The sequence below is a fragment of the Rutidosis leptorrhynchoides genome, chromosome 6 (assembly GCF_046630445.1).
Source record: "Rutidosis leptorrhynchoides isolate AG116_Rl617_1_P2 chromosome 6, CSIRO_AGI_Rlap_v1, whole genome shotgun sequence".
In the NCBI taxonomy this organism is placed as follows: Eukaryota; Viridiplantae; Streptophyta; class Magnoliopsida; order Asterales; family Asteraceae; genus Rutidosis; species Rutidosis leptorrhynchoides.
The window spans coordinates 401,014,182-401,033,695 of NC_092338.1; the positions used below are offsets into that span (position 1 = coordinate 401,014,182).

Genomic DNA, 19,514 nt, shown 5'->3' on the forward strand with positions numbered 1-19,514 from the left:
AAACTTTTATACAATATTTTACAAACTTACAATACCGCTTATTTTACATAAAGCATGAAATATAGCACACAATAACTTTGATACAAGATAGTTGTGAAGATAATTCTAGCTAGTACACAAGTCGTTCAGCAAAGGCAATAAAGACACGTAATTCATACGTCCAGAAACAAGTCATGCATTCTGGTTTTACTAGGACTACTTCCCATCCTTGGTCTTGTGGAACATAACCGTTATGGCCGTTGATAAGACAGCGTGTTGTAACGTCATCAAAGGGATGAGGGTTACGTAATGACCAACAGTCTCGTAATAACCTAAAAACCTCATTTCTTACCCCAATTACCGACTCCGTCACTTGTGGGAAAGTTTTGTTTAATAGTTGTAGCCCGAGGTTCTTTTTCTCACTTTGGTGAGAAGCAAACATTACTAACCCGTAAGCATAGCATGCTTCTTTATGTTGCATGTTAGCCGCTTTTTCTAAATCATGAAGTCCTATATTCGGATACATTGAGTCAAAATAATTTCTTAACCCGTTGCGTAAAATAGCATTTGGGTTCCCCGCAATATATGCGTCAAAGTAAACACATCGTAACTTATGGGTTTCCCAATGTGATATCCTCCATCTTTCAAACGAAAGTCTCTTATAAACCAAGACATTCTTGGAACGTTCTTCGAATGTCTTACAAACTGATTTCGTCGTAAATAGTTGTGCCGAAGAATTCTGACCGACTCTAGACAAGATTTCATCAATCATGTCTCCGGGTAGGTCTCTTAAAATATTGGGTTGTCTATCCATTTTGTGTTTTTATACTGTAAAATAGACAAGAGTTAGATTCATAAAAAAAATACTTATTAATACAAGCAATTTTTACATATATCATAAAGCATAAGCACACTATATTACATATATTACACCACACGAATACAACTATCTTATTCCGACTCGCTCATTTCTTCTTCTTCGGTTTTGGTTCGTTTTGCCAAGTTTCTAGGGATATATGATGTTCCCCTAATACGAGCTGTCGTTTTCCACAACGGTTTAGAAAAACCTGGTGGTTTAGAGGTTCCCGGGTCATTGTTACAACTTAAGGGCTTCGAGGGTTGACGATACATATAAAGTTCATCGGGGTTGGAATTAGATTTCTCTATTTTTATGCCCTTTCCCTTATTATTTTCTTTTTCCTTTTTAAATTCAGTTGGGGCAATTTCTATAACATCATCGGAATTCTCATCGGAATCCGATTTATCGGAGAATTGGCAATCCTCCCAATATTTTGCTTCCTTGGCGGAAACACCATTGACCATAATTAACCTTGGTTGGTTGGTTGAGGATTTTCTTTTACTTAACCGTTTTATTATTTCCCCCACCGGTTCTATTTCCTCCTCCGGTTCCTCCTCTTCCGGTTCTGATTCTTCTTCCGGTTCTGATTCTTCTTCCGGTTCTTCTTCGGGAACTTGTGAATCAGTCCAATATATATTCGACTCTTCGTTATTATTAGGTGAGTCAATGGGATTTGTGCTAGAGGTAGACATCTATCACACAATATCAAACATGTTAAGAGATTAATATATCACATAATATATACATGTTAATAATATATAGTTTTCAACAAAAATGTTAAGCAATCATTTTTAAATAAAACACGGTCGAAGTCCAGACTCACTAATGCATCCTAACAAACTCGATAAGACACACTAATGCAAATTTTCTGGTTCTCTAAGACCAACACTCGGATACCAACTGAAATGTCCCGTTCTTATTGATTAAAAACGTTCCATATTAATTGATTTCGTTGCGAGGTTTTGACCTCTATATGAGACGTTTTTCAAAGACTGCATTCATTTTTAAAACAAACCATAACCTTTATTTCATAAATAAAGGTTTAAAAAGCTTTACGTAGATTATCAAATAATGATAATCTAAAATATCCTGTTTACACACGACCATTACATAATGGTTTACAATACAAATATGTTACATCGAAATCAGTTTCTTGAATGCAGTTTTTACACAATATCATACAAACATGGACTCCAAATCTTGTCCTTATTTTAGTATGCAACAGCGGAAGCTCTTAGTATTCACCTGAGAATAAACATGCTTTAAACGTCAACAAAAATGTTGGTGAGTTATAGGTTTAACCTATATATATCAAATCGTAACAATAGACCACAAGATTTCATATTTCAATACACATCCCATACATAGAGATAAAAATCATTCATATGGTGAACACATGGTAACCGACATTAACAAGATGCATATATAAGAATATCTCCATCATTCCGGGATACCCTTCGGATATGATATAAATTTCGAAGTACTAAAGCATCCGGTACTTTGGATGGGGTTTGTTAGGCCCAATAGATCTATCTTTAGGATTCGCGTCAATTAGGGTGTCTGTTCCCTAATTCTTAGATTACCAGACTTAATAAAAAGGGGCATATTCGATTTCGATAATTCAACCATAGAATGTAGTTTCACGTACTTGTTTCTATTTTGTAAATCATTTATAAAACCTGCATGTATTCTCATCCCAAAAATATTAGATTTTAAAAGTGGGACTATAACTCACTTTCACATATTTTTACTTCGTCGGGAAGTAAGACTTGGCCACTGGTTGATTCACGAACCTATAACAATATATACATATATATCAAAGTATGTTCAAAATATATTTACAACACTTTTAATATATTTTGATGTTTTAAGTTTATTAAGTCAGCTGTCCTCGTTAGTAACCTACAACTAGTTGTCCACAGTTAGATGTACAAAAATAAATCGATAAATATTATCTTGAATCAATCCACGACCCAGTGTATACGTATCTCAGTATTGATCACAACTCAAACTATATATATTTTGGAATCAACCTCAACCCTGTATAGCTAACTCTAACATTTACATATAGAGTGTCTATGGTTGTTCCGAAATATATATAGATGTGTCAACATGATAGGTCGAAACATTGTATACGTGTCTATGGTATCTCAAGATTACATAATATACAATACAAGTTGATTAAGTTATGGTTGGAATAGATTTGTTACCAATTTTCACGTAGCTAAAATGAGAAAAATTATCCAATCTTGTTTTACCCATAACTTCTTCATTTTAAATCCGTTTTGAGTGAATCAAATTGCTATGGTTTCATATTGAAATCTATTTTATGAATCTAAACCGAAAAATTATAGGTTTATAGTCATAATAATAAGTTACAAGTCATTTTTGTAAAGGTAGTCATTTCAGTCGAAAGAACGACGTCTAAATGACCATTTTAGAAAACATACTTCCACTTTGAGTTTAACCATGATTTTTGTATATAGTTTCATGTTCATAATAAAAATCATTTTCCCAGAATAACAACTTTTAAATCAAAGTTTATCATAGTTTTTAATTAACTAACCCAAAACAGCCCGCGGTGTTACTACGACGGCGTAAATCCGGTTTTACGGTGTTTTTCGTGTTTCCAGGTTTTAAATCATTAAGTTAGCATATCATATAGATATAGAACATGTGTTTAGTTGATTTTAAAAGTCAAGTTACAAGGATTAACTTTTATTTGCGAACAAGTTTAGAATTAACTAAACTATGTTCTAGTGATTACAAGTTTAAACTTTCGAATAAGATAGCTTTATATGTATGAATCGAATGATGTTATGAACATCATTACTACCTCAAGTTCCTTGGATAAACCTACTGGAAATGAGAAAAATAGATCTAGCTTCAAAGGATCCTTGGATGGCTTGAAAGTTCTTGAAGCAGAATCATGACACGAAAACAATTTCAAGTAAGATTTCCACTCGAAATAAGATTGTTATAGTTATAGAAATTGAATTAAAGTTTGAATATGATTATTACCTTGTATTAGAAAGATAACCTACTGTAAGTAACAAAGGTTTCTTGACCTTAGATGATTACTTGGAATGGATTTAGAAAACTTGGAAGCAAACTTGCAATCTTGGAAGTATTCTTGATTTTATGAAACTAGAACTTGTAGAATTTATGAAGAACACTTAGAACTTGAAGATAGAACTTGAGAGAGATCAATTAGATGAAGAAAATTGAAGAATGAAAGTGTTTGTAGGTGTTTTTGGTCGTTGGTGTATGGATTAGATATAAAGGATATGTAATTTTGTTTTCATGTAAATAAGTCATGAATGATTACTCATATTTTTGTAATTTTATGAGATATTTCATGCTAGTTGCCAAATGATGGTTCCCACATGTGTTAGGTGACTCACATGGGCTGCTAAGAGCTGATCATTGGAGTGTATATACCAATAGTACATATATCTAAAAGCTGTGTATTGTACAAGTACGAATACGGGTGCATACGAGTAGAATTGTTGATGAAACTGAATGGGGATGTAATTGTAAGCATTTTTGTTAAGTAGAAGTATTTTGATAAGTGTCTTGAAGTCTTTAAAAAGTGTATGAATACATATTAAAACACTACATGTATATACATTTTAACTGAGTCGTTAAGTCATCGTTAGTCGTTACATGTAAATGTTGTTTTGAAACCTTTAGGTTCACGATCTTGTTGAATGTTGTTAACCCATTATTTATTATAACAAATGAGATGTTAAATTGTTATATTATCATGATATTATGATATATAATATATCTTAGTATGATATATATACAGTTAAATGTCGTTACAACGATAATCGTTACATATATGTCTCGTTTCGAAATCATTAAGTTAGTAGTCTTATTTTTACATATGTATTTCATTGTTAATACACTTAATAATATATTTACTTATCATTTAACATAATTAACTAAGTGTATCAATATCTTAATATGATTCATATGTACCTAGTAAGACGTTGTTATAACTATAATCGTTATATATATCATTTTCGAGTTTCTTAAATTAATAGTCTCATTTTTATGTATATAACTCATTGTTAAAATACCTAATGAGATACATACTTATAATAAAATCATGTTAACTATATATATAACCATATATATGTCATCGTATAGTTTTTACAAGTTTTAACGTTCGTGAATCACCGGTCAACTTGGGTGGTCAATTGTCTATATGAAACCTATTTCAATTAATCAAGTCTTAACAAGTTTGATTGCTTAACATGTTGGAAACACTTAATCATGTAAATAACAATTTCATTTAATATATATATAAACATGGAAAAGTTCGAGTCACTACAACAGGTGGGTAACGAATTTCATAAAGATTCTTCTGAAGCAGTACTAGAGCACGATGAAAATCAAGTAGTCGTTGATGAAGCTCCAGCGACTCATATTTCTAATCGGGAAAGGAAACGTCCAGGGTGGCACTCAGATTATATTATGGAAATCAATGTTGCATATTGTCTTCTAACAGAGGAAGGAGAGCCAACAACTCTTCACGAGGCACTGAATCATTCAGATGCATCTCAGTGGATGACGGCTATGCAGGAAGAAATTGAAGCTCTTCATAAAAATAAAACATGGGAACTTGTGCCATTTCCGAAAGGTAGAAAACCTATTGGAAATAAATGAGTGTATAAGATCAAGTGAAATGGCGATGATCAAGTGGAGCGGTATCGTGCAAGACTGGTGGTTAAAGGATATGCTCAGAAAGAAGGTACAGACTTTAATGAAATATTTTCTCCCGTGGTTCGACTTACAACAATTCGAGTAGTTCTAGCGATGTGTGCTACATTTAATTTGCATCTAGAGCAGCTAGATGTGAAAACTGCATTTCTTCATGGAAATCTCGAAGAAGAAATTTATATGCTTCAACCAGAAGGTTTTGAACTACAAGAAAAAAAGAACTTGGTTTGCAAGTTAAAGAAATCTTTGTATGGTCTCAAACAGGCGCCGAGATGTTGGTACAAGAGATTTGATTCTTTCATAATGAGCCTTGAATATAACAGACTTTATGCAGACCCTTGTGCATATTTCAAGAGGTTTGGAGACAATGATTTTGTCATTTTGCTGTTGTATGTAGACGACATGTTGGTTGCAGGCCCCAACAAAGATCGTATTAATAAGCTGAAGGCTCAATTGGCTAGGGAGTTTGAAATGAAAGACTTGGGTGCCGCAAACAAGATTCTAGGGATGCAAATTCACCGAGACAGAGATAATATGAAGATTTGGCTTTCTCAAAAGAATTATCTGAGGAAAATCTTGGAGCGTTTCAATATGCAAGATAGTAAGCCAATCTCAACCCCACTTCCTACTAATCTCAAGTTATCCTCCGTTATGTGTCCTAGCAGTGAATACGAGAGGAATGAGATATCTCGCGTACCGTATGCATCAGCAGTGGGAAGTTTAATGTTCGCAATGATATGTACAAGACCAGACATTGCACATGCAGTGGGTGTAGTTAGTCGGTACATGGCGAATCCTGGTAAAGAGCATTGGAATGCGGTAAAGAGGATCCTTAAATACATCAAGGGAACCTTATATGTTACATTATGTTATGGGGAACCGGAATTTATTGTCAAAGGGTATGTTGATTCAGATTATGCAGGTGATATCGATAAAAGTAAATCTACCACTGCATATGTTTTCACACTTTGTGGTGGAATAGTAAGCTGGGTTTCAAAACTGCAGTCAGTGTGGCAACGTCAACAACAGAGGCAGAATATGTAGCAGTTACTCACGCTACTAAAGAGGCAGTATGGTTGAAGATGTTGTTGGAGGAACTCGGGCACAAATAAGAGAATATCACTCTATTTTATGACAACCAGAGTGCCTTGCATTTTGGAAGGAATCCAGCATTTCATTCAAAGACAAAGCATATACGAGTTCAGTATCACTTCGTTCGTGAGAAAATGAAAGAAGGAACCGTGGATGTGCAGAAAATTCATACTGATAATAATGTGGCTGATTTTCTAACAAAGTCAATCAACCGTTACAAGTTTATTTGGTGCCGTTCTTCATGCGGCCTAGCAGAGACGTAATCAACATCACTGACAAGGAAGGATTATCGTGTGAAGATTGATTTGGTTACAATCAAATCTTCAAGTGGGAGATTGTTGGACGGTGATGGCTTACTAGCCACATGTTTGGTGGCTCAATTGACATTCAATGAAAGGATGCCATAAAAGTAAAGGGTACTGTTCTTTTGGTAGGCAATCTACCATTTACTTTGACCTCATGTTGATATGGGTAAATTACATTCATACGTATGAATGATTGGTGGATGGCAGACTCCTTCACCAACCCCATTTCTATTACTATAAATAGATGTACCAGATAGCTCATTCAACATCCCAAAATCATTCTTTCTTTCTTCATTGTATACTAATAATTAAATAGAGAGTTTCTGAGTAATCTCCTAATTACAAGAGATATAAAGATTTGTGCTTATCCTTGTAATTAGAGAGAAGTGTAATTCCTATTATTCTTATTAGTGAAACGTTTCTTTCCTTGCCCGTGGTTTTTTTACCCTATTGGGGTTTTCCACGTTAAATCTCAGTGTCTCTTTATTGTCGCTATTTCAATTATTACTAGCGGTTTGCTATAATTCGGTGTCGCTTTTCTCAACATCTATCCGGCTAAATTTTTATATGTCAATTATACATTCTTTTTTTTTTCTTTTCAATTTTAATATAGGTATGAAACTTAGAAATCAAATGACACACCAATCAATCATCTGAATCAGTTATGGAGAATGTATGAAATGACATATGCAAGTTGTTTGGTCAACTAATCTTTAGTATGATCTGTTGGCAATTATCTTGTTCAATCTTCTTAGTTGTTATCTGCAGGTCTAAATTTGGAAAATATCTTCTTTAATTCTGGATGAAGATTTATCTTGATGTCAGTTTGATTCTACATGTTGGTCAGTTGATGATGTTGTGTATGTAGCTTAAACTACATATCAACTTTCTTCTACTTTTCTTTTAGAAAGTCTATAAAGAAAATTTGTGCTGATTGCACAATATATATTAGCATCATAGCAGTTATCTTCAAGTACGCACACATTACTAGAATATTTACTACGTAAACGGATAAGGTTATTTATGTTTAGGTTACCTGGGAAACTGACACATTTTTTTCTTCTTCTTAGATATACGAGGCCTAATCGAATTATCTTGTAACTGTTTACAACCCGTTTAAGAAAAGATTATATATTTTGACTTATGAGAGTCACTATGCTATATTTGGAATAGCTTATTTTGGTGAGTTTTCTAGTGTTTTTTCATTTTATGTATTTATTTATTTGTAGTATTTTTCTTTTTATGTATTTATTTATTTATAAGCCCATAAGCCTAAGAGGTTGTTTACTTTTTTTTCTTCTTCTGAATTTGTCTTTGTTTTCATTTGACTCTTATTTTGAAGAGGTGTTTGATTCTATGTTTCCTGGAAACAGACCAATTTTCAGATTAAGTAGCAGATTAACTGACAAAAAAACAATAATTTCCGGATTAATGGTCTATTGAAACAGACCATCAACACAAGTTTTTGGCTTGTTTGGTTCAAATCTTATAACCCTTAATTAAACCGCTTAAACGTTGTAGAGTACATAAATAAAGATGGTTACTATAAACATAAACAAATCATATTGTTAACCCATTTCATGTAATAAACACTTAATAATTCATATCATTGGATGACATGTTAAAATAACAACATAATTAGTAGTCAATCCAAATAGTATACTTATAATTTATAATCCAATCTATTCATGAAATTTTCTGTATCTTTTGGTTTATATCCCTGAGTTAGTTTTATGCAAACATTTGCCACCAGCAGGGTGAGTAACACAAATTATGGCAACAGGTTATCGAAACTTTATCGTCTGCTGATAAACTCACCGGACCCTATGCAACGCCAGATAAGCAACAAACCGATATCCTATCAGCATCAGCGCCATAACCAACAAGTCCATAGTTAGATTATCCAATCCAACTGATTTAACTACCCGAAAGTCTGCTACTTTGCAGTAAACCCCTTTAGAGCACTCATAAGCATCTGTTTCATCATACTGAATCCCAAGAAGCAGCTTGTAACAATAGTAACTGTAGCTCAAATACTTTAACCAAACGATGAACGGCGGTATTTGTTGTATATAATAACCTCCAGCAATTAGGAAAACAAGAGTTGTAACTGAGGCTAAAGTAGTGGCTTGTTTTACATCTTTTAAAAGTATAGCACCAATTGCTAGACCAAGACTTTGGGCCACAAGAACGGTGTAGAGTACAACGAGCAAGGATAGGATGAAAGTGGTTGGGTCGGGTTTAAGCCCGCCCATCCAATATAGTATGAAGGTGAAAGCGGTTGGTAGTGCAAGCTCGAGTGGTAGGTCTCCGATGGTTCTAGCTAAAAAGTAAGATGAGAGACGGTACATTCCAGACGATCGTTCTTTTATAAGCATTCTTCGTTCTTGAGGAAAAGTGAAAACCGCATTGTATAACGGGTAAAATCCCCAAAAAACCGAGAAGAAGAAAAGCATTGCTATCTGCATGAACATAAAACATCATGTTTGTTAGACAGTAAGGGTGCGTTTGATAAAACATAATGATTAAGAAATTGAATGGTTGATAATTCGAATGATTCAAAGTATCTGATTGAACTTAGTTCTGAACGACAATAATATGTTTGATTAGCATTATAAATGAACTCTGTGAATGATGGAAATTCGATGTATTAACCTTATAATTAAGCAAATAAAAGAATATAATTATTCTGTAAACAAATTAAGAAGGGTTTCAAGAGAAATGGAGGTATTGAATTGTTAAGAGAGTATTTCAACTCTAAATGATTCAGAACAGATTGCTGAATGGTTCAGCTCAGTGCTGAACCAGATGCAATCAAAAGTGTGAAACAATCAGATATTCAAGTGTAGTAAAAAGGTATGTTGAAGATAGTGTTTGGATATTTATGTTGTTTGATGTCATAATAATAAGTTATCATGAGTTTGAAATCAAAATGCTCACGCGATCTGCAATATGGGATGTTGGAGTACGCCACCATAAGAGTCCAGCCAATATAGCGACACTTATGACTTGAAAGATTCTAAGCGTGTTGAAAGCTTCGAATCGTCTTTCTCTGATTCCCCTTATAAGAAGCACCTTGAACTGATGCCACCAATTTGTGCACCATTGTTCAGATTGCGCACGACTTCCTACTTATAAAGAGAGTTAGTGTATATAGCAACAATAGTTTCTAGTGGGTCTATTTGGGCTGCGCTTTATCTCAATCGGGTAAAAAAAACACTTGGCTACAAGGGGGAACAAGTTTATTTGGTTGAAAGTCACCCAAAGTTTTTTAATGCATACAGCTTCTGAATCATTTCTATAATAATGTTTCTTTTATAGTCATAATCAAGCACTAATTATTTTTTAAATTAATAATCAGACATTGTTGTAAGTCAAGCAAGCTGGACCCACCCATTTCAACCCCTACTAGAATTGACCCATTTCAACCTTAACATGTCTTGACTTACCTGCCAAACCTTCTTTTGCATGCTTGTAGTTGCAAACATCCAGATCGCATAAATCGGTCTTCAGTTTCGTCGAAATGTTTGTTTCGTAACAAGTGATCAGTTTTTTCCTAACTGCTTTTCGCTCCTCCTCTGCATTTTCACCTAGCTCGTAGTCTTGAATCGAATCAGGTGAAATTCCTGCATATAATTAATCAAAAAAAAAAAAAAATTAAAAAAAATTAAAAAATAAAATTAAAAAATAAAATAAAATAATAATAATAATAATAATAATAATTAATTCTACTATCATGAAATTAAGGTTACAAATTTTTTTACCGTTCGCAAGATCTAGTAAAGGGTCAGCTGGGTTGACCGTAACAGATGTTGAGAACCCGATTGAGTAAAAGTAGTCCAAAGCAGTTGAACCAGGACCATAATATATTTGTGAGCCTTCAGAGAGCAAGATCACTTTATCAAACATGTGATAAATCCTGCTTGATGGCTGGTGAATTGTGGTGACTACGGTTCGACCACCATTAGCCAACCGTTTGATCGTGGTCATGATCCTTTGAGCCGTGGTTGAGTCAAGACCCGAAGTGGGCTCATCCAATAACAACAAGCTTGGATTAATCAACATTTCTTGACCTATACTCACTCTTTTTTTCTCCCCACCTGATATACCTCTAAATAATGGACCACCAATCATGCAATTTTTACATTTTGACAAACCTAACTCGGTCACAACTCGGTCAACATGGTTGACTTTCTCATCTTGGGTCAAACTTTTTGGCAACCTTAACATTGCAGTAAACAATAAAGTTTCAGTTACTGTAAGATGAGGGTAAAGAACATCATCTTGAGTAACAAATCCTGTTCTTCTTTTAGTCGAACCGCAAAACGGTTGGTTGTTATACGTTATTTTTCCTGATAATTTGCCAGTTAAACGCCCTCCAATAACGGTTAATAAAGTGGTTTTACCACTTCCTGATGGACCTAACATGGCTAGAAGCTCACCTGGATTAACCATACCTGTTACACCGTTTAATATCGTTTTTTCTTGCTTACCTTTAAGCTCAACTTTATATACAACCTCTTGAAACTGCAAATATATAACAAAATACAAATTGAGTAACAAAATTAGTGTTACAAATTTAGAAGAAATTAGTAGTTGAAAGTGGAAAGTAACCTTTAAAGTTATTGGATACAGAACCATTTGATGTGCAGAGTGATCAAGTTCAGGTTTTACAATATTTGAAGAAACTTGTTCCATGAGTTAGTACTAATGGTGTGGTTTTAACTTCTTAGTTTCTTCACAAAGTAACTTGCATAATACAACTATATATACTACACATATGTGTACACGTGTGTGTATGCATGCTTTTATACATGGGGGGCGTTTGGGTATTTGTTCTTTAACTGATTAGTTATTTGATGGGGGTGTTTGGTTATTACTCATTACTCACTATATTAATTGTGCACCAGCACAATTAGTTATTTGATGGGGGTGTTTTATTAGTCTCTAATTTTAACCATCCAGGCCTAGTCTGGGTGGCCACCAGCACTTTCAGTGAAGGGGAGGTCTCGGGTTCAATCCTAAGGGGTGCCCGCATTTAATGACCAAACTGGAGAATGCCTTACCTGGTAGCGGTGGAGGGCTGGCTTGCCGTTTACCCGGGGTTTACCTGCGGTGGGGGGGCCAATGTGCTCTGGCCCATAGTGGGGTTCCTCGTAAAAAAAAAAAAAAAAAAAAAAAAAATTGTGCACCATGTTGAATTACTAAAATTCCCCTGTGAACAGTAACTGAACAGTTGTCGCCGGGGTATTTAAGTAATTTTGTTTTATCCTATTTTGTTTGTTTTCGATTTTTTTTTTTAAAATTTCGTACGCTTACTTTTTGCTCCAGTGAAACGGGGCCACACACCCCGAGATTGTTCTATAAGTGATTATCTGGTTATTAAGTCACACTAAATAGTTTTTATCTTAACAACGATTATTTTGGTGCTGTATACTTATGGCTGTTAAACAGTTGAATATTGAGTGTATGATAACAAATGCATAACTATCTAAAAAAACAAATATATTCTTTAACAGCATATTTAATTGCATTTTGATTAGTTAATATCACATATTTACTGTTAGAACATACACCTAAGGGAGGCCCATATTCTTTTCGCAACACACGTGTGACAACGAGTTGGTTTAAGAGAATGTTAGTTAAGCTTAAGGTCCATATGATGCGTCCTAAACACGAATGTGAGATACTCAAGAATCAATAAAAGTAGAGGAAGTCGAAGATTAACGCAGTGTTAATTGATCGAATATGGGGGTCCCATGAAACGAAAGCAAATATTCAAGAAATCTATTAAGTAATTTCTAGGAAATCAAAATTAAAGCATATGATTAAAAACACAAGTCAAAGTAGTGTTTAGAGAATCCAAGTGGGAAGAGAACTGATGCCCTACTAATATTAGTTAATTGGTCAAAGTAATCAAGAACAATGTAAAGGGAGAAGGTGAACTTATTAATAGTAAAGTAATAAAGGTGAAATATTCAAAGAGCAACATTTTAATTTAAATGAATACTTTACATATCAAAAGTAAAGCTAACTGATTCTTTACATACACTTTAGTTTGAATTTGACATATGTTTGTAAGTACTTAACGTAATACAGAGTTTTGGGAGGTAATTTGAACGATATTTAACTTACTATAACTTCACTTTAATATGATTTTACAAATTATATGCATATTTGTATATTTGTATAATATATATATTTTTTTTTTTGAACAGCGATTGGGATCACCCGAGGGGGACTTTAAGTCTTTAACCACCCGTTGCGATCATCTCCCGTTTCGACTATGCCGATGCAACGATAAACCCCGCCCCCATCGCTGCCCGGGAGGAAACCTTGAAACCGATCCAAGGGCACGGCCAAGTAAAACCCCCCTCCCCAAACGATATTTGTATATTTGTGAATTGTAATGGGCATATCCCTTCTATCTTGTAAAAACATCACTTTTTCATGGTTCTAGTTTTGACCAGCCAAAACTTGATCAGTGTGTTAATATATTCTTACTGATAGTTCTTTAATAGAAAATGTGAAATACAGGGACGAATTAATTAATATTATTAAACTTCCTATCATAACTAATATAAGACCATCTTTAACAATGGCAGACAAAATGGGCGTGTTGATGTGTAGAGATGGGGTGCTTGATGTGCGTGCTAGTAAACTGGTAAATAATGTGTGTCGCGTTAAGTGATGTGTTAAAATATGATTGGAAGTTGGTTGAAATATTGGATAAAAAATAAAAGGAAAAATAAATTCAACCAATAAATAATTAGCACTTCACATTTTATCCCCGTGTTTGGAGCACGCACGCCACATTTTCTTGTGTGAGCACGCCACTAGTATATGGCGTGTTGGTCCAATTTGTGTGAAGCACGCCTCCAACAACTATTGTTAAAGAAGGTCTAACTGAACAACATAGACTCCTTGTCAAAATGACAGGGAGTAGTCACATAACATTTTCATGTCCTCATTAATTATTTGATATAAGTACTATTTATCTCTTTCATTTTAAGGGTGAAACTAGTCCTTCAAAAAAAAAAAAAAAAAACCTCACACACCTTACACAAATATAGACAAATGTCTACCACTAAACTCAAATCACAATTTCTTGATTTCAGTGGTTTTTCAATACCGCTATGTCAATACCAGTTATTAAAGGTGAAACTAGTGTATAGACGTATAGTATTTTTAAAAATGTCAATTATCTTTTTCATTCCTAATGATGTGTTGAAATTTCTTATTACTCTACAACCCATTTTCTAGATATAGCCTATTACTATATAATTTTGTGGGTGGGTTGGGTTCGGATGGCATTAGATGCTAATCAAAGTTTTGTTCTTGAACAACCCCAACCCTGAATCCCCTCCCATCCTAATATAAGAATATTATTAGTATCAAAAAGTTAATAAAATACTCATCAATAGTGCGATGATATTGTTTTTTTAGTTGCTATGGCTTGCGAATATATGTCTTCTTTAGATATGAAAACATTTTTTAAACATGGTCTAAGATTTAACGTTTGATTTGCAATCATTACATCTTAATGATAAAGAGTAGGACTATTTATTTATGGCTTAAAAGTTAAAAACACGGACCTACACAGGTGCCTATATCTATATCTATGAGTTAAAAACAATTTACAATATAAACCGCTTATAGTGAGTGCATCTAACTATTTAAGTATAAATGTTAGTGGATATTGTATGTCCATAATTCATATAGAGTGTGTAATGTTTATCTTAGTCATTTGATTTTTAACATTATTGTAATTGGAGCTTTTATATGTTTGTTTGTGTTACTTAAATGATTATAGTGTATTTGTTTGTATGTTAATAGAATCGTTACTCGTTTAGATAACAAGATCGTTAAAGTTAAACTGACAAAACTCATTCGCACGAACGACAGACTCATTCTCACAAATCAGTGAAGTTGGTATAATATTATAACTAAACTGTCATCCGCAAGAATGTGTGAGACATCTGTGCGATCTGTACCAATGTTTGACATTCGCACAGATGTGACTTGATGTTGGGAATTTATGGACCCAAACAACAATCACCGATTCAGATTTGGTGATCCCACAAATAACAAACGAACGATAATAAAGAAAAGTAAAGAAAACGACACAAGAATTACGTGGTTATATGCAATTGGTTAGATTGCTTCAGTCCACGGCCAACTAGAGTGATTTTATTGATATTTTTAGTACATAGGGTTTAGGGTTACAATAAGATGTATTTATAGGCATACAACAACTTAAGGAGCAAGAAAAATAAAATCTGGAAGTTTCCTTCCCGTCATACCAAACCCGCAGCGCGCCCAGCAGGGGTCGCGTATCGCCTCCAAGTGTAAATGCGAGACAGAAGATTTCTTCGAACTTGGACACCTGATTGCAAGCAGGCCGCGTTGCGCCAGGGAGGGCCGTGGCGCGCCTCGATCTGTATCCGAACTTCTCCTTTTATTTTGATATCCTTCACACATCTGACAATCTCCCACTTGAAGATAGTCAAAACAATAACCCAAAGCCAACCATTTCAACCAAGAACGTTGAACCACCTTCTTTTTACCGCCAATCAAACATGGGACACGCAAACTCAACATCGCAGGAAGAGCAGACTTTCGATACAAGGTCTTCAACACTACTTGTAGAAATCTAACACCAATAACCCTTTATCACTCTAGTCGACGTCTTCTGTTTTCAGTTAACAAGAAGACCAGTTGAAGTTATGCAAAACTTCAACCTCCCGATCGTAACCACCTTAGTACACATATCAGCAGGATTCTTAGTACCAGGAATTTTCATAACAACTAAAGTACCATCTTCAATGAGTTCGCGAATTTTATGATACCTTAGATTTATGTGTTTCGTACGACCATGAAACACCGGGTTCTTCCATAAATGGATAGCACTTTGATTATCACAGTAAAGGACCCAATTTTGTTGAATTCGCCCCAACTCCATCATAAAATTCTTCAACCAAACTAGTTCTTTGCTTGCTTCGGCGGCGGCCATATATTCAGCCCCCGTTGTTGATAATGCAAAACATCTTTGGAGTCTAGACAACCAACTAACCGCAGTCTTCCCAACCATGAAAACATAACCCGTAGTGCTTTTCCCCGAATCATCACATCCACCCAAATCAGCATCAACATACCCTCTTAAAATGGAATCACATTTAGTGAATTGTAATCCCATTTTAGAAGTACCTTTTAAGTAGCTCAAAATCCACTTTATTACTTCCCAATGCTCAATACCCGTATTCGACATAAACCAACTCACAACTCCCACTGCATGAGCTATGTCGGGTCTTGTACATACCATAGCATACATAATACTTTCAAACGCAGATGCATAAGGGACTTGAGCCATTGCTTCTTTCTATTTATCCGTTGTAGGTGATTGACTCTTTGATAACTTCAAAGTACCGCCCAAAGGCAAGTATCGTGCCTTTAAATATTCCATGTTGAACCGCTCTAACACTTTCTCAATATACTTGGTTTGAGACAAAGTTAAAGTACCTTCAACTGGATTCCTTTTAATATTCATTCGGAGTACCTGTTTAGCAGCACCCAAATTTTTCATTTCGAACTAAAGAGATAATTGTCTCTTCAACTTATTGATTTCCGACATGTTTGATCCTGCAATCAACATATCATCAAAATATAGTAACAATATAACATAGGAGGACTTGAATTTCTTCAAGTAACAAAAATGATCCGAATCGCTTCTCATGAAGCCTTTCCTAGTCATAAAGTCATCGAACTTCAAGTACCATTGCCGAGGTGCTTGTTTCAACCCATACAGACTTTTCTTTAATTTGCAAACCCACTTCTCTTTACTAACTACCTCAAAGCCCATTGGTTGCATCATGTAAAACTCTTCATTAAGATCCCCATGTAAAAACGCGGTCTTAACATCTAACTATTCTAGATGTAAGTCATTAGCATCAACAATACTCAAAACCAACCGAATAGTAGTCATCTTCACAACCGGCGAGAAAATCTCTTTAAAATCGACCCCATCCCTTTGTTGAAATCCTTTAACTACCAACCGATTCTTGTACCGTTTTTTCCCGTCTAACTCATCTTTGACCCGAAAGACCCATTTATTGTGCAACGCCTTTTTATTTGGAGGTCATTTCACTAGTGACCATGTCTTTTTTTTTAGTGACCCCATCTCTTCTTTCATAGAAAGCTCCCACTGCATGGATTCTTTAGAATGTCTTTCTTCAAAATAACTCTCGGGTTCACCATTTTTAGTATAGAGTAAATAGTTTGCCGATGGAGAAAACCTAACCTTAGGTTTGGGCTTTCTACTTGAGCGTCTCAATGGTGGTGTAACGGGTTGTGGTGATTGAGTTACATCGCCACTATCTCCACCATTAGAGCTCCCACTACTTTTGGAGCTTTCACCACTCTCCGAATCATCCCCATCGTTTTGATCATCACCGTTAATCGGCAATTCAATAGTTTCCGAACTCCCACTAGAACCTGTATTCATATCAACAAACTCATCAAACATAACCGGATCATTATTGAAATTAACTGTTACCTTAGTGCCATACAACGAGTTTTCATCAAAGATGACATCTCGACTACGAATCACCTTTCTTGCCTCATTGTCTCAACACCTATAACCCATGTCATCCAAACCATACCCGATAAATGTACATCTTCTTGATTTTACATCAAGACTGTCTTTGTCAATGTCCTTGGTCTTCACATAAACATTACAACCGAAAACCCTTAAGTGAGCCAAACTCACATTTTTACCGGTCCATTCTTCTTCAGGAATTCAAAACTCTAACGGTGTCAAGGGTCCCCTATTAATCAAATAAGCTTCCGTATTCACGGCATCTGCCCAAAACATCTTTGGTAGACCCGCATGTAACCTCATACTCCTAGACCGCTCATTGAGCGTCCGGTTCATGCGTTCGACAACCCCATTATGTTGTGGTATTTTCCTAACTGTTTTCAACATACGAATACCATGTTCCACACAATAGTCTTTAAACTCTTTGCTGCTGTATTCTCCTCCATTGTCAGATTTCAAGCACTTAACTTTCAAGTTAGTCTCATTTTCAACAGCAACTCTCCACACTCTCCACACTTTAAAGGTAGCAAATACATCAGATTTAACTTCAAGAAAATAAACCCATACCTTCCTTGTGGAGTCATCAATGAAGGTGACATAGTAGCGAGAACCACCATGTAACTCGACCGTTGTAGGTCCATAAATATCGGAATGAACGAGTTCAAGCTTCTCCTTCTTTGGTGTAATTCCTGATTTCCCAAAGGACACTTTCTTTTGCTTCCCTAAGGTACATGGTTCGCAAAACCCGATATTCACTTTCTTTAGATCCGGAATCTTCCCATTACAAACTAGCAACTTCATCCCCTTCTCACTCATATGCCCTAAACGACGGTGCCATAGAGTAGAATCGGCCCCTACATTACTCGTCACATTAACCTCATCATCATAGAATACCTCGACCATGTATAAAGTTTCCCTTTTATGTCCTGATGCCACGATACGACCATCCCTTTTAACTTGCCACTTGTGATCACCAAAGGTAGTGTGATTGCCTTCTTCATCCAATTGACCAACTGAGATAAGCTTTCGTTTTAAATCTGGAATGTATCTCACATCTTTCAACGTCCAATCGGATCCTTGGGAGGCCTTTAATATCACGTCTCCAATGCCTCTTATGTCTAAGCGTTTATCATCCGCCAATCTTACTTTTCCCTAATACGGTTTAAAATTTTTCATCATCTCCTTACTAGGATTAGCGTGGAATGATGTGCCCGAATCCATGATCCAAGCTTCAACCGAATTTTCAACACAACACACCAAAGCGTCATCCGTATCTCTGGAAGTAAAGTTCACCCTAGCGTTATCCGCTTTCGGATTCTTACATTGAGTGCTAAAGTGACCCTTTTGATTGGAATTTCATTAAACCGCTGATTCTCGGTCTATAGAGTTGTAACTATTCTTGAATTTCTTACCCTTCTTCGTACCCTTATCGTTCTTCCTGCCGCTGTTGTCAGTATTTAAGAGACACCCTGACGATTCCCCGGAATTCCTCCTATGAGTATCTTTTTCAAGAATCAAATCCCGAATCCCCTCAAACTTAAGTTTAGAAGTTCCCGTAGAACTACTAACTGCCGTAACGGTACCCGGCCAACTTTTATGCAAAGGCGAAAGCAAGATCAGTGCCTGAAGTTCATCATCAAATACAATCTCCATCGAAGCAAGTCTTAAGATGAGATTATTAAAATCATTGATATGATCCGTAGCACTAGCACCCTCCTTCATCTTTTAGTTGAACAATTGACGCATGAGAAAAACCTTATTGGCAGCATTAGGTTTATCATACATGTTTGTAAGTGCGTTAATGCACCCAAACGTAGTATTCTCGTTAATAACGTTGTAAGCAACGTTTTTGGCAAGAGACATCCTAACCGCCCCAAAGCTTGGCGATCTAGTAGATCCTAATCTTCTTGTTTAACATCATCAGGTTTTTCTTCTCTTTTAAAGGTAAGTGCAGTTT

At 35.3% G+C, this 19,514-nt stretch overlaps 1 protein-coding gene across 1 annotated transcript; it reads right to left on the reverse strand.

The window, feature by feature from the left end:
* Positions 1–8,515: 8,515 nt before the first annotated feature.
* Positions 8,516–11,694, reverse strand: LOC139852365 (ABC transporter G family member 14-like). The gene is made up of 5 exons (XM_071841650.1): positions 11,578–11,694; positions 10,728–11,490; positions 10,413–10,589; positions 9,904–10,091; positions 8,516–9,425 (listed from the first exon to the last, which is right to left on the reverse strand). The coding sequence occupies exons 1-5, from the start codon at positions 11,659–11,661 to the stop codon at positions 8,778–8,780; spliced, it is 1,860 nt and encodes a 619-aa protein (XP_071697751.1). The 5' UTR covers positions 11,662–11,694; the 3' UTR covers positions 8,516–8,777.
* Between the last annotated feature and the right edge of the window lie 7,820 nt (positions 11,695–19,514).